Raw genomic sequence first — 16,950 nt, forward strand, 5'->3', positions numbered from 1 at the left:
ACGTGACTTATGTCCTTATCTTTTTTAATAACAACTTTACTGAGACATAATTCATATACCATACAATTCACCCATTTAAAGTGTATGTTTCAATAGCTTTTAGTATATTTACAGAGTTATGCAACTATTACCACAGTCAATTTTAGAACATTTTCATTACCCCAAAAAGAAACACCATTCCCATTAGCAGTCATTCCCTGTTTCTCCCCGACCCCGCCAGCTCTTGTCCTAGGCAATTGTTAGTTTACTTCTGTCTCTATAGAGTTGCCTATTCTTGACATTTCATTTGTAAATAGAATCATGTAACGTATAACGTTTTGTTTCTGGCTTCTTTTGCTCAGTGTGTCTTCAAGGTTCATCTATCTTGTAACTTGTATCAGTGCTCTGTTCCTTCTGCTGGCTGATACCATTCCATTGTATAGGTATACCACATTGTGTTTATCTCTTTATCAGTTAATAGACATTTGGGTTGTTTTCACTTTTTTGCTATTATTGATAATGCTGCCATGAACATCTGTGTATGTGTTTTTATATGAACGTGTTTTCATTTTTCTTGAGTATATACTGAAGAGTGGAATTGTTGAGTCATATGGTAACTCTATGTTTAACCTTTCAAGGAACTGCCAGGCTGCTTTCCAAACTGCCTGCACCATTTTTAATTTCCACCAGCTGTGTATGGGGCTTCCAGTTTCTCCATGTTCTTATCAAACTTACTTTTCATCTGTCTTTTTTTTTATTATAGTCATTCTAGTGGGTGTGATGTGGGAGCTCATTGTGGTTTTGATTTGCATTTCGTTAGGGATTAGTGATGTTGAGCATCTTTTCACGTACGTATTGTCCAGTCATGTTTCTTCTTGAGCTTTCCTACACTCTGTTTCAAGTAAAGTCAGTTTCTTTGGGAAGAGCTTTGGAGGTCTTTGTTCTTATGGACTGCCTCTCCCAGTGGACGGACTTTCTGAGTCGTTGCTCTGGAACTGGCTCTATTCAAAATATGTCAGCCTCACTGGTTTTCTTTCTAATCTAGGACACTGCCTGTACAATTAGTATTTCCTGTGCCTGTTCTTCCAGTGCTACTGTCTCTGTATCTACTGGATGATTGCCTAGCATAAAGATAGGTTTTCATTTTTCAGTGACACCCTGCCTTATGTGCAGTGTGTTGGCTGGAGTGGTTGTCTCTGCTCTTCTCTGTTTGCCTTTCGCAGCATGGATCCTCTGCCCTGCAAGTGAGCAAAGGCGAGGGTGTTCAGGGCCCCCGTGTTCTTGGCCTGTGCACTTTGTCACTTTCACTAGGAGTTTAGCCTTTGCAATTTGGAGCTGGAGAGGATGAGAAATGGTGGTGACCTTCCCTTCCTCTGAGATATCATATTTCTTCACTGGGAGCTGAGGGGAGAAGGACCCTGTTGTCTCTGCCCCAACGGTCAGAGCGGAGCTTCCATCTTACTGAGCTAATGGGGTCTGGGCAGTGGGTTGTGGCTCATGTGCTACAAACTTTTGATTTTCTTGTCTCAGTTCTCCTTTAGCATAAATTTCGCTTCAACCTAATAACTACCGTTCTTGGTTTAACATAGTGGTTGTGTCAAATGAATTGATTCTCCTAGTCCTTTGAAACAATCTCTTTGATAATAAGGATATTCTTTCATGTTCTCCTCTTTTGTAGAGATACTGTTGCAATATTAAGAAGATTTCTAAGCTGAGACTTCTTTGTATGATATACTTTATAAAAATTGAGTAATTACCAACTCTATCAAATATTCTGGAAGTGTGCATATCCAAGATGATTGTAATTTTGTGGGAGTATTTTCTCTCAATTCTTTCTGAACAATTTTACCAATATAAGTAGATATAAGAGCTGTATTTAGTATTTATAAATTGAAATGTTGATAAATGTAAAACCAGGAAGGAGAATGTTACACGATGTACTCAAGAGCAACGAGTACTGTATTTTACTTATTTCTGTGTAGTACAGTGTCTGGCATACAATGTAAATTTCTTGAAGCCAGAATCTTTATCTCTGGAAGTGTCTGGCTTATAGTAGGGATTCAGTAAATATTTGTTCAGTGAGTGAGTATATCAGTAAAATAAAGAAAGCTGCAATTAATCCTTCAGATTGACCTATTGGGAATAAATTATGAAGTAGGAAATGGCCAAGATGTCCCGGAATATATTGACCAGTTTGTTATCTCATGTGTTTCTTAGTGTTCTTTAGTGAGCATGAAAAGCTATATTTAAGAACCTGGTAGCCTGACCTTTGCAGTTTTTAGGGTGATTTATGCCATCTGTTTTCTGCTTGGCCTCAAAGTCTCTGGAGAAAAGTTGAGGATAAAAATTTCAACTTCAGGGTTGATTTTGTTCTCTGACAATAGGAAATAGATTGGAGATAAACCAAACTCTTGTGCTCACCTTCATACCTTGATGACTAGCTCATTTTATGTCTTATTTAGAAGTATTTTTCATGTTGATTATCAAACATCATACAGATCAGAGTTGCAAAACTGTTAACAGTTAGTTCTCATCAAGGGGAGCATAGCTTGAACCATAGCTGCCTGTGGTTATTTATTACTTCTCCATCAGTATACATTTTTGGCCTTAGCCCTGTTTGCTAACCTTTCCTCTTCCAAATTGAACATATTTTACCTATAATACTTGACATTTGTAATGATAAAGAAGATGCTAAGAGAATTTGCTTTGTAATGGAATTTGAAAATGAATCCTTGTGTAAAGCAAGGAATCTTTTCTTAAAATAAATAATTGTATTGCTGTCTTTTAGTTGAAATAAAAGTATTGAAATAAGGTAAAAATTCTACTGCCTGGTTTTGTAAATGTAGAACTGTCTTTGGTTTGATGCTCCCACTTCCCTTCTGGATACTTTCTTATTCACTCTTCAAGGAGTTTGAGTTTTTTTCTTTTCCAAGTGTGTTTGTTTAGCACAATTATCATCATCATCATCATAATGGAAATAATAGCATTAAAGAATAATGTTTAGTCTCACCAATCTCACCAAAATCATTTTCTTTTTCTGTTTGTATTAAATTTGAAAGACACTGCGTTTTGGAGAAAAGAAGCATCTTTGAGTCAGCTCTGGCTTTGGCTCACAGCACCATCAGTTAGCAGCTGCGTGTTCTTAGGTATATTACCTTCTTTGAAGCTTCAGTTTCTTTTTCTCTAGAACAGGGATGATAATGCGTGTGTGAATTGTGAGTGTAAAGCTGTCTGTGTATTCCAGGACTTGAGTGTAGTTGTGATGGTTAACTTCCAGAGCAGCAAATGGCGCGGAACACCAGTTGTTTGTAAAGCACCTTGTAGACTTCAGGGCAGTCTAATGAAAGGGGCTGGGATAGTAGGAGAAAATAGGAACGTGTAAGAAAAAGAAGAGAAAAGGGTGAACTAGAACGCTAATAATTTTAATCCGCACGTGTGAACTGTTCCACTTACGCCATCGCAGTGGTGATTCTCTTAGCACAGTGCCAAAACGGTTAGGGTGCTGGGCTGGGAAGAGGGAGACCTGGACCTGGTCCTGTTCTAACCCCTGTCTTTGCAGAGAGGAGTAGTGTGCTAGAATGGGAAGAACGTGGGCTCTTGGGTCAGAGTTACTGGGCTCAAAATTCTGGTTTAATCACTGGACAAGTTATTCAATTTCTTTAAGTCTGTTTACTCATCTGTAACAGTACGTATCCAAAGGACAAGTGTGAGGAAAGTGTCTATTATTTATTATTTCCTTCTTTCTCTTATTTTGGGTTTAATTTGCTCTTTGTTTTTTCTAGTTTCTTTAGATGAATGTTGAGGTCATTGATTTGAGACCTTTCCTCTTTTCTAATATAGCTATTTAGTGCTGTATATTTCCCTTTAAGTGCTATTTTAGCTATGTCCCACAAGTTTTGGTAGTTTCTGTTTTTATTTTCCTTTGCTTCAAATATTTAGGGCTAATTTGGCCCGCTGTTGAGGCAGTAGTCTGAGGACTTTTTTTTTTTTTGAGGAAGATTAGCCCTGAGCTAACATCTGCTGCCAATCCTCTTTTTGCTGAGGAAGACTGGCCCTGATCTCACATCTATGCCCATCTTCCTCTACTTTATATGTGGGACGCCTGTCACAGCATGGCTTGCCAAGCTGTGCCATGTCTGCACCCGGGATCTGAACCGGTGAACTCTGGGCCTCCAAAGCAGAACGTGCAAATTTAACGGCTGCACCACCAGGCCGGCCCCTGAGGGCTGCATTTGACGCTCTGTCTTAGGAGGTTTTCCCCCTCAGGCTGGTGGGAACATGAACTGTTCCTGCCCCGTGTGAGCTCCAGGACTTGTGCTGTTTCCTCCTTTCTGATGGTTCTTTCGTCATGTTGGTCCCTTACACACATGCGCAGATTACTGCTCAGCAAAGGACTCAAGTGGATGCCTCTGTGTGTATCTGGAACCCTCTCTCTTTGTGGCTCTCTCTTCCCTAATACTTTGCCCCACAGAAATCTGACTGCTGTGGCGTCCTCAAACTTTGAACTCTGTCTCCTCAACTCATTGAGACCACCAGACTCTGTTGGGTTCCCCTGCCCTGTGCTGAGGCCTGGAATCTCTCCAGGCAGGGAGCTGAGGTATTTGTAGGTCTCATCTCGTTTGTTTCTCTCTTCTCAGGAATCACTGTCCTGTGCTATCTATTGTCCATTGTTTGGAAGCTCATGGTTCATGTCTTTTGTTTGGTTTTCCACTTATTTAAAGCACGAGGCTGAAAGTAGCCCCTGTTGTTCCATCACGGCTGGGAAGTGGAAATTCAACTTAGCATCCAGTGGGTAATCAACACATTCTAATTATCAAGTCCTTTTAAGACAAATCACTCAAAAATTCTCATTTGAGGAAATTATTAAGATGGGTGATTTCAGAGCTGCATATCAACATTGTATAAATCATCATGCTATTTTTTTCCTTTTTTTTTAAGATTGGTCCCTGAGCTACCATCTGTTGCCAATCTTCTTTTTTTTCTTTCTTTCTTTTTCTTCTTCTCCCCAAAGCCCCCCAGTACATAGTTGTAAATTTTAGTTGTAGGTCCTTCTGGTTGTGGCATGTGGGATGCCACCACAGCATGGCCTGACGTGTGACGCCATGTCCACGCCCAGGATCGGAACCGGCGAAACCCTGGGCCGCCACAGTGGAGTGTGCAAACTTAACCACTTGGCCACAGGGCTGGCCCCTGGTTTGTTTTTAATCTTAGTGCAATTGATAAGCCAGTATAGTAATCTGGGACTTTTTTTTTTAAAGCTTTGATGTTCTTAGAATTTTAATATGAGCCAAATTTTGTTTCTAATGCTTTTTGAACTTTTTCAGAAATATGTTTTAAATAGTATGTAGTTGTTCTAAACAATATTACTTAGTGATGTTAAGTATTTTTTAAATGTTTTTAGTTATTAATGAGCTTATTGTACTTTTGGATATCTTTTAATCAGATTTTATTAAAATCTAAAATCTAACTCATTGATAAAATGTGTAACCAAAAAAGGTTATTGGGGAGAATTCTAGCAGAGTATACATGGTGAGATGTAACTTTGAGATGAAAGATATTCAGTTACTATTCTGAATAATGCTACGAATGTAATATCTAACCTGTGAGGAGTTTTTAAAAGCCTTTTCTTTTAATCCAGTTAAGGGCTTAACTTTTAGTATATAGCCGTTAAATTTCTGCCTTACTCAGTGCTTTCCTCGGTGATGTGCAGAAAGGCGTGGAAGGTGTGCTGTCACATTGCAGACGGCGTGAAGCTTAGAGTGGTTCATATTCTAATGTTTTGCCCTTGAGTCTTAAAAGATAGGCACTGAAAAGAGGAGAAATCTAGCTTAGCAGCAATATATGTCAAAAGTTTGTTGAAACAACTGTGGTTTTTGGTTTTATAGTGCAGCAATAGAAGTATAATCTGTAGAACAGGTTAAAGAGCGATAGTTCCTCCGTGTTATATTGGTCAGACCACTTACAGCAATATGTTCAGGTTTTGGCCAAACTGAAGTACAGTATAGTTTAAGAACCAAGGCAATGCCACTTTTTCTGTTACTGAATCCCGTAGTTAGAAGGATTTGTTGTGTTCTGTGCGGTTGTACCACATACTGCTTAGACTTTGTTTTCTCCTATCTTATTGGAGATAGTTCTTTCTGGATCTTGATTGCTTGGGTGGGGACTCAGTCTTGCCTCATCCATGCTAGTGCTTAAACAGATCCCTCATGAAATGAGACCAGCGTACTGAGAGCATAGTGTTAAAGGAACATGAAAGAATAGGATATGAGTAATGGTGAAAGTGTGTCTGGCTGCGCAAGAGGAGAGTAATCTCCAGCTCTTTGTGAAAAAGGAATCACAGTTGCCCTGTGTTTGCAAGTTACTAGTAGATTTTGGAAGAATGATCTACTAAAGAATTAGAGAAAAGGGCAGTGGATATTTTTAATATTCTAGAAAGCGTTGATGTCAATAAATTCATCCGTCTCTCATTAGGAAAACGTTAGCTGATGAAGTCTTCTGGGTCTGTGTTTGGATGTAAAGATTATGTCAGAAAGATTTCTGTTGACATCTTCATCATTTGAAGTGCTTGTAGCAGATTTTGAAATCAGTCTTAATTGCCTTTTAGACTGATGTTTTGGTTTGTTCGCTTTTGTCAGTGGCCGTTCATCTTCTTGTTGCTGGTTTTGTTCTTGACCTAGTTCTCGTCTTGTGGAGGCGGTATAGCGTAGCAGTTGAGAACAGACTCTGGAGTCAGGCTTCCTGCGATTGCCTGCTCTGTGTAACCTTGGGCAAGTTACTTCTCCTTTTTGAGACTTAGTTTCCTCATCTTTAACATGGGAATGATAATAATAGTGGTTACCTCATAGGATTACTGCAAAGATTGACTCAATTGGAATACTTAGAGGGCATGGTGCCTGACACAGTGCTGTGTGCTATAGCTCAACAAGTGTTAACTGCTTGCTGTCACTGCAGTTATTAGTTCATAACTTCAGGTATTCACAAACAAAACAACTCACACTCCCCTTCCTCTCTTCCTGCCTTTACTTTTATACTCTTACAAAGGGAAAGGTGTACTGCTGCCTTGCTTTCAGCATTTTTGTTGACATTATCATTGCATATACTCTCCTCAGTTTTGCTCACTAGATAGTTTCCTATTCAGTGCAGGCTGAAGGAAAGGAAAGCCTAAGGCTCTTTTCAGTCTGAAACAGTCTTTTAAACAAAACCACTTTATCGAATTATCTCTCTCTTTATAACTTTATTAACCAGTGTAATTTATCAGCAAAAGTAATTTTTCCATAACATTTACCCTGAAATATTGCAGTTCTAAATACCTTCTGAAGTATTAAAGCAAAATTATATTGTGTGATTTTTATGTTTGGCTTATTTGAATATTCCAGTTAAAGTCGTGACCCAAACCAATCTGGAAAACTGCTTGGTGATGTTTACTGAAGCCTGATGTCCTGTGGTCCTGCTCCCATGCACGTGCTTGGCAGATGTGGGCACGTCTTCATGAAGACAGTACTGGGATGCTTATGACAGCACTGTTCGTAGTTGCCCCTAACTAGGAATTACCCAAGTGCTCATCAACAGTAGAATAAATTTTGGTATATTCACACAATGTAATACTAGGTAGAAATGAAAATGAAAGATCTGCCAAGTATATCTCAGCAGTGTGGTTGCTCAGCAGTAGGCTGAATCTCACAGAGTACTGAGAGAAAGAAGTCTAAAAGAGCATTTACTATGCTGCACGATTCTGTTTCTGTCAAGTGTAAAACTGCGCAAAACTAATTTGTTAGGAGTCCATGTAGTGACACTGGTGACTGGTGGGGAAGATGAAGGGAACTTCTGGATTGCCATTAATCTTCCATCTCCTGATACAGGTATCTTCAGTTTGTGAAAACTCATCAAGCTGAAAAGTTATATTTTGTGCACTTTATATATAGTCATAAAATCTTTTAAAAAAATCAACACATTTATATATCATAAACCTGTTCCTTTATACTTTGATGATATTGAGGTGCCGGTCTGCATGCACTATTTTTGACCAGCATCCTTGTTTAATCATCAGAGAATTACAACACAGAGAAGAAAGGTGGGCATCCAGTTTCTTAGTCTCCTAGCATTGGTGGTTTTCTTGGGCTTCCTACATATTGTCATAAAGTGCCCCTGTCAGAAGATACGGATGAGGACGATCCTTGATCGCAGAGCAAGCATCCTTTTAATAAGAAGATATTGACCTTGGAGGGTGACGTTAGGCATGTGGTCCTGGCTTAAGGCAGCACCTTCTTGGCCCATCTTACTTAAAGGACCAGAGAGTTTTGCCAAGTTAATTGACAAAGCCTGTTATGATACCTTGTAGACTTTGTGGATGAAACAAAGTAAATTTGCACTTAGTTTTAAGTGACTCACATCTGAGGGAAGGATAGGAATTTGTAAGCTGTTTTAGCAAGTTATTCATTTTAACATCCACAGGAAAGATAATATTTAATTATCTAAGACCTGTTTTTTTTGAAGGGTTCAGTCAGTTTTCTATTAATAAAAATAGATTGGTTTTTGGACTTTTACTTATGTGTATTTGATTTTTATAAATTTTCTTATGTTTAAGAATAATACATGCCTCTCATAACAGATTCAACAATACAGAAATGATTAAGAAGCAAATACTCTTTTGCAGTTCCACTTGTAGACCCTTTTTTGTGTCGGTACATACTATAAATTTATTGATTCTAAGATGCATTTTATTACTCCATGTTTTAATATCTCTGAACTTGGGATGTGTTTCTCAATTGCTGTCCACCAGGTGGCAGTCATGATGGAGTTGTCATCACCCAGACATGGAAATTTGGCCATAGCTGTTCCTATTGTCTTCACTTCACTTGAGTTATATGCCTTGTTGGTATGACATAGGTTGTTTTAATTGCTGTTATAAGTATTGTGAAAAGAACTGCACTGCAATAGTACCCCCTTGTCTGTAGGGGATGTGTTCCCAGACTCCCAGGGGATGCCTGAAACTGCCGATAGTACCGAACCCTGTATACTATGTTTTTTCCTATACGTACATAGTTATGTAAAGTTTAACTTATAAATTAGGCACAGTAAGAGAGTAACAATACTAACTACTAAGAAAATGGAACAATTATAACAATATACTGTAATAAAAATTACTGTAGACCTTAACAACCTCAGCATATGATTTTTTTCAAGAACTTTTACCTTTTTACTTGAAGCACTTTATTGGCTTCTCTTTGGCATATCTGAATTGCCAGCATTACTACTCTTGCACTTTGGGGTCATTATTAAGTAAAATAAGAATTACTTGAACACCAGTGCTGAGATATCTCCACAGTAGATCTGATAATGAGCTGGCTACTAAGTGACTAACGGGTCAGTAGCAGGTGGCGCATACGGTGTAAATATGTTGGACAAAGGGATGGTTCACATCCTAAGCAGGACAGAGCAGGACCACACAAGATTTCATCATGCTACTCAGAGTGGTGCACAATTTAAAACTTATAAGTTTATTTCTGGAATTTTCCATTTAATATTTTCTGACCATGGTTGACCATAGGTGTCTGAAACTGCGAAAAATGAAACTGTAGATAAGGGAGGACTACTGTATGTGATCTGGCATTAAAGCAGAAAGTTTGTGTGTAGAAAGGCACAGAAAAGGCAGCAAGGTGCCTTAACATGAGTGAAATATTCATTATTGGAAGGATACAAGTTCTGTTTCCCTGCAAAGTGAAAACCAAGTGCTTTATGGAGTCAAGAAGGGTAGCCATTCTAGGAGTGTATGAAAGTGTGCTGCATTTTGTTCCTGAAACATGTGCAAAAGCATTCCCTTTCACAAGCCAAGCAATGCAACGGAAGGCAGGAGAAATCGCCAGATCCCGTGGAAGAGGTGGTTGGTAGGACCAATTCACACACCATACAGGACTGTTGTCAAGGCACTGTGTCATAGCTTTAATTGCTCATTTCTGCTTATAAATGAATTTAATGAAGTTGATCATCTTTTTATGTGTTTATTCAGTGTTTTACATCCGTTGAGAGAATCATTTGGCTTTTCCGTTTTAATCTATGGATATAACCTTTTATATTAATACATTTTCTGATGTCAAACTGTCCTGTATTTCTGGGAAAACAACTTACTATTTTCTTTTTAAATTAATAGTTATCTTGTGGACATCTTTTCAATTTAGTGCTTATAGATTTACTTAGATCTTTTAGTGGCTCCATTATTTTTCTATTGTATGAATATACTATAATTTTTTAAATGGCTGCCTTGTTGATGTGCATGATTTCCAGTTTTTGTTATTAAAAACAGTGTAGTGGGAACATCTATCTACATTTACCTTTATATACTCAGGCTAGTGTTTCTATGGAATAAATTCCTAGAAATGCTATGCATTTTCATTGTTAATAACATGAAAGAAATTTAAAAGTTAATTTAGAAAAGTATTTGCTTGGTTTAGAAATGTTAATCATTGTTGGAAAATATACCAGCATGCCAACAGTGGTTGTCTTGGGGTGATGGACTTATATGTGACTTTTAAAAAGATTTTAATAGTAAAAATGGAAGTTACTTAAAAAAGCTAAACATTTATGAAACCAAATACTACTTTAGAAGTTCTGGGATTGTGAGCACTTGGAGGGTAGGAACTGTTGTAGTTGCCAGATAATTCACCTAGCACAATGCAAAACACAGGAAGCAAAGTCAAAAGATGTTTGTAGAAGTAAGTTGAATCGATTTTTTGAGTTTAACAGAGAAAAAACTTATTGCCAATTCTTTTTCAGGGCTTTTTGATTAACTCAAAACCAGAGAATGCCTGTGAACCCATAGTGCCTCCACCACTGAGAGACAATTCATCTGGCACTTTCATCGTGTTAATTCGAAGACTTGATTGTAATTTTGATGTAAAGGTAATGTTTGCTTTTTTCATTTTTGTGTTGCTATTTGTTTAGTTAGCTAACTTAAATTCTCCCTTATTGCAGAAAGGATTTAAGAAAGTTTACACAATTCATTCAGATTAGAGAAGGAAAGGAGTGAGGACAAAAGGCGAATGAGGAGATAGTGAAGGCAGGAGAGACAGGAATGGGTTTACTTGAGTCCTTTTCATTGCTACAAAACTCACTCTAAACAAACAAATTGACTAGGCTATAAGTAATTACTGATGGTCGTTGGGCATCTTGAACTGCGGTTTAATAGTGTAATCTTGCTGGTCTAATCTAGGAGTGGAATGTTAGCCTTTACTTCGACGCCTTCACCCTCCACTGTCAGTACTACACCTGTATCCGTAGCTGTGTTGACACTCGGCCCTTTCTTTTGTAATAAGCTGACTCTGTCACCTGTATAAGGTTTGTCTCCCTGGAGTGGGTTAAGCTGGCATTTCAGATAGTAAAACAAACTTTGCCGTAGGACCTGCCTCATGATCGTCAGTGCTGCTCTAAAGGTATGGTTTTTTGATACTTTAATATAAGTCTTTACAAATCTGTTTTTGGATTGGCCTAGGCAGAAGAGCCACACTGGGTCCTGTATAAAATAAGCCTGGATATTACTTTTACTGGACTGCCTCAGACCTGAGTGTCATAGAGTATCTGGCATGTGTCTTAGAGAATAGACATGGGATATTATTTCATGTAGTTTCCATCACTTGACCTTAGATGATCCGCCTGCTCAGTAGGAAAGGCTGCCCTAACTCCTGCTGTGCCTGAATTTTGTCTCTGTTCCTTTCTTTTCATGAAAGAAATGACACCTCCATAATAAGCTTATTAAAGTTATAAGATAATAACTGTACAGGGCTTTGAAAATGTAGAGCACTTTGTAAATGATAGGTATTGCTACTATTGCATATTAGTTCCAAATCTAAACTCAATTGCCTTTAGATGGGAAATAAATTAGAGCTTGAAGTCAGGTGTAGTAGATTTCCTGCTCTTCAGAGTTGTCTTTTATAGTAGTTCAAATTTAAACCATTATGAGATTTGATCCAGAACTAAAGTACAATAATTGTAGATTGTTCCAACAAAAATGAAGTATTATTGTAATATTTCATTAACTTCTTGCCACTAAGAAATTAAAAGTAAACCTAAATCTGCTGATTCCGAGGTTTGTTGCACTATCATGTTATGTAATTTTTGGCTCAGTCCCGTCTTGGGTTAACTAGAAACTAGAATACCTTTTATTTTTAATAACTTTCTTTTTCAGGTGAGGATGGGAGGTGGTTCACCACAAGTTTCAGGGAAATAGTGTCACTGAATATTTGTTTTTGAGGGTGAAAACACAGTTCAGGAATGAGTAGGTAGGCTTGTTAGTCCTCCTGTCCTGTTAGTGGATCGTCGTCGTGAATCTCAGCTCTTCTAGTGGAGTTTTATGGTGTAGCTGTTGCTCCAGCTCATCTCTTTTCACTTCATGCTGCAGCCGTTCCTCTACTTGAAGTCTCTCAGCTTGCTGTGCCGTGCTGACTGCACCTTTGTGCCTTTACGTACTGTTTTCTCTGTTTAAGATCTCTGTCCATGATGACCTGTACCATCTGTATTTCTGACTGTTTCATCATTTAAGTGCCAGCTGAGGGTGTCTGTTCCTCTGGATTCCTTACTTTTCCTCCTACCCTCTTTCTGGCAGAGCAAGCATTCCAGCTCGAGTGCCACCCTTCCACTATGTAAATACCTCCTTTACTGCTCTTTATCACATTATTATTTTTTATTCTCTATATATTTCACATATATTGAGCTTACTGTGTTTAGAGGTCATGTTTTAATTATATTTGTATGTCTAATTTATATCATAGTGCATAGTAGGAGAGCAATAAAGCTTTTTAAATCAAACTATGTAGTATAGTAGTAAGCCTTTTGCTTTTTTGTATAATGCATTCTTTAAAAACGTGTACATGTGAAAATGTTTAAGTTGAGGATTCTCTCGTCTCAGAAAGGAAAATGTTAAAAAATTTCCCATTGTTATACCTTATCATGTAGACATAGTCTTAGTGGATAAGGTTCTAGTCTGTTGTACATGTTCTTTAACCTCATTCTTTTTTCCTTCACAAATAAACAACAGTATATTATAGCCATTTAAGGCTAAAGATTCCTTGCTCAGTCGTTCCTAGTGCTTTCTGTCTTTGTCTCAGTTGCATTAAATTTGTGAGGCGTCAGTTTGCAGAGGAGACGCGTTGATTTTAATCAGGTCTGGAAGCAGGCCGCGTGCGTTTGAGTCCCATCTTTATCATTTATTAGCAGTGTGACCTTGGCAAGTTATTTCACCTCTGTGTGTCTCAATTTCTTTACCTATAAAATAGGAACTATCATATTCCCTAGATCATAGGATTGTTATGAGGGTCAAATGAAATAATCAGTGTTAAATGCTTATCAAACAGTGCCTTGCACACAGTAAGTAGGCAGTAGGTGTTAGCCATTGATATTTTACACTTTTTAGCATTGGTTAAAATAAAAGGGTAAAGATGGCAAAGATGCTGACTGTATCAGGCCGAGAAGTCCCATAATCTGCTGTCTGCAAGCTGGAGACCCAGGAAAGCCTGTGGTTAGTCCAAGTCTGAAGGCCTGAGAACCAGGGGAGCCGGTGGTGTAAGTCCTGGAGTCCAGAGGCCCAGAACCAGGAGCTCTGATGTCTGAGGGCAGGAGATGATGGATGTCAGAGAGAGAGGGAATTCGCCTCCCCTTCACCCTTCATGATCTCTGGGCGCTCAGCTAGTTGGATGATGCCTGCCCACGTTGATGAGGTGGATCTTCTTTACTCAGTCTGCTGAGTTACATGCCAGTTTCTTCCAGAGACTCTCTCAGATACATCCCAAAATAATGGTTTGTGAGCTCTATGGGCATCTCTTAGCCCTGTCAAGTTGACGCATAAAGTTAACCATCACACCGATCTTTCAGAAACTAAATTATTGGCTGGAAAGTCAAATTGTGATATAGTAACTCTGTGTCAGTTGAGCTGTAAAATTTCAAATTTGCTTATAAAGGACAGTTTAGTCATGCCACTGTGTAATGTATAAAGTGTGAGTTTCTTAAATACACAAGAAAAAGAATTATGGATCACCAGTTAAGGTAGTGTGAATGGATAAGGGTAAAATCATCATGGTTACTGGAAAAACAACTGGAATTTCATCCCGAAGAGAATTGCCTTTCTATGGGTGGTCACTGGTAGAGAGGCTCTTAGCTTTATTACCTATAATCTTCAGGTCAGAAATCTATGCTTGTCTTTTCTGGGCTTCCAAATTGATGACTATCTAAGGTTTTGTATTTAGGTATGTTATGGAACCTAATCATTTACAATATATGTATAGTACTTTTTTTCTGAATTGCTGATAAATAGCTCTTTGTAGATAACCAATAGTTGTTCATTCGTATATATCCACAATTTTGTACGAATGCAGTGACTTCATACAAAATTAGGAAAATAGGAAAATAACTCATTTCCTTGTTCCTGATGTAGTATCCTGGGCTTGAGTATTAGAAAAGCTTAATTGAGCACCATGCAGAATGCTGCAGTTGGAGGTAGTTGAAGGTTATTTTTTTCCCATGCCTTCTATCCAAAGTGATACCCAGATTATCTCAGACAAATGCAAATTGGCTCTGTTTTACAAAGCTTTCCTTGGAGAAAGGAACCCTTTCCATTGGTGACAACAGAAGAGAAAGGAAGTAAGAAATAAAATTTTGTCAAGATATTGCAAATGATTAATGGTGGTGGGTATTTAGGGTTTACTTTTTGTAATTCTTTAGATTTTGTTTGAAGATGAATATTGTACTGTAATTAAACAAATCTAGACTTCTCTTATTTCTTCCTTAAAAGTAAATGATGAAGTGAAAGTTGTGTGCTACAATGAAGAAAATGACAGATTTTCTTTATAGGAACTATCCCAAGTGTTTTGTGACTCCAAGATAGCCAATAAGACAGCAGAAATGCAATCAGCAGTTTTTGGAGGGTAGGAAATTGCGTTGTTTGTAACGTTCTTCAATAAAGAGGGCACTGTTTTAATTTTTTTATCTTCTGTCAAGAGAAGCACATTTGACCCCTTTAAATCTGTCTTGCCCTGAAAAGATGCAGCAAAACCCAGCTCAGAATCAGTATTTGGATACGTGGGATGTCCAGAAGACCAGTAGGAACGACTGTTGATTACACGCCAGCTGCTTATTCTGAAAACAATCACTTTTACTCACACTGACGAGAACTGTATCCTCTGAAAAACACAGCTCTTTAGAGGAAAAGCAAAACAATGTTATTTTGTTTATCTTTTTACAATGCTGTTCTTTACTGTGACAAAATATAATTGTTTGGAAATACTAGTTTTTGATGAGTATTTGAAGTTAAAAAAGGGCTCATGGGTAAATGAATTAAGGTTATATTAAATCTTTTAATTAGAAAAGTGACTTTGTAGCGTTTTGAGGCAGAGAGTTTTCAGAAGACTTGAATTGGCATCCCAGTGGGAAATATGACATTTAAAAAAAAATTTGTAAAAATATATAATCACTTAAAATAGAACTTTTCAGAACTGCACAAGTTTCTATGTTTATAACCAAATACAGATTAGTTATCAGAAATCTGTTCATTGTATTGTAGTTCAAGATATTTCTATCATGTGGTTTTAATGCTAAGTCAACAATTTCTTTGAATAGCCAATTTACTTTATTTATTTCTTTGGGCTGCCAAATTTAAGGGCTTTTTTTTTTTTTTTGAGGAAGATCAGCCCTGAGCTAACATCTGCCAGTCTTCCTCTTTTTACTGAGGAAGCCTGGCCCTGAGCTGACATCCATGCCCATCTTCCTCTACTTTATATGTGGGATGCCTACCACAGCATGGCGTGCCAAGTAGTGCCATGTCCGCACCCGGGATCCGCACCGGCGAATCCTGGGCTGCCAAGAAGTGGAACGTGCGAAGTTAACCGCTGCGCCACCGAGCCGGCTCAGGACGTTTTTTTTTTATTGTTGTTATTATTCTGAAATACAAAGGACAAAGTGGAAAATAAAATTCATACGCTTTGTCTGATGTATTTCTGATTAATGAAACAGACCCTTATATATATATTTTTTCTGTTTTCTTGTTTTTTTTGAGGAAGATTAGCCCTGAGCTAACATCTGCTGCCAATCCTCCTTTTTTTAGCTTGAGGAAGCCTGGCACTGAGCTAACATTGTGCCCATCTTCCTCTACTTTATACGTGGGACGCCTGCCACAGCATGGCTTGCCATGTGGTGCCATTCCGCACCCGGGATCCAAACCAGCAAACCCCGGGCTGCCAAAGTGGAGCATTCCCACTTAACCGCTGTGCCACTGGGCCGGCCCCTATTTTCTTAAGTTTTTATTGATTAGTAAGATGTATTTGTGTAGTACATTTCTGTCAACACAGATGTTACAATGACTTTTGCAGTATATCATCTTTTTTTCAACTTGATTTATGGAGTCTTTTGCAGACAAAGCCATCAGTATCTTACGTTTTCTGGCTTTGCTGTAATGATAAACTCTTTTACTGGTTTTCAGGATTATACCATGTGTTTCTTTACTCCTTTGGATATTTTTATGGTTTCATTTGTTGCATGTACATTTTGTTTTTATTGAGGTAATAATAGTTTATAATGTTGTGAAATTTCAGTTGTACATTAGTTGTCAGTCACCATACATATGTGCCCCTTCACCCCTTGTGCCCACCCTCCAACCTCCTTCCTCTCTAGTAACCACTAATCTGTTCTCTTTATCCTTGTGTTTGTTAATCCTCCACATATGAGTGAAATTGCACGGTGTTTGTCTTTCTCTGTCTGCCTTATTTCACTTAACATAATACCCTCAAGGTCCATCCATGTTGTTGCGAATGGAATGATTTTGTCTTTTATTTTTGGCTGAATAGTATTCCATTGTATGGATATACCACATCTTTATCCAATCATCAGTCGATGGGCGCTTGGGTTGCTTCCACTTCTTGGCTATTGTGAATAATGCTGCAGTGAACATAGAGTGCATAAGTCTCTGAATTGTTGATTTCAAGTTCTATGAAT

At 38.1% G+C, this 16,950-nt stretch overlaps 1 protein-coding gene across 1 annotated transcript in view; it reads left to right on the forward strand.

Moving 5' to 3' along the window:
- RNF13 (ring finger protein 13) overlaps window positions 1-16,950 on the forward strand; it is a 157,747-nt gene that overhangs the window by 50,515 nt on the left and 90,282 nt on the right. Inside the window, exon 4 of the mRNA XM_046657344.1 lies at window positions 10,750-10,875. Within this exon, the coding sequence (XP_046513300.1) occupies window positions 10,750-10,875 (126 nt within the window). The remainder of the gene's footprint in view (window positions 1-10,749; window positions 10,876-16,950) is intronic.

This window comes from Equus quagga, chromosome 1 (assembly GCF_021613505.1).
Source record: "Equus quagga isolate Etosha38 chromosome 1, UCLA_HA_Equagga_1.0, whole genome shotgun sequence".
NCBI lineage: Eukaryota > Metazoa > Chordata > Mammalia > Perissodactyla > Equidae > Equus > Equus quagga.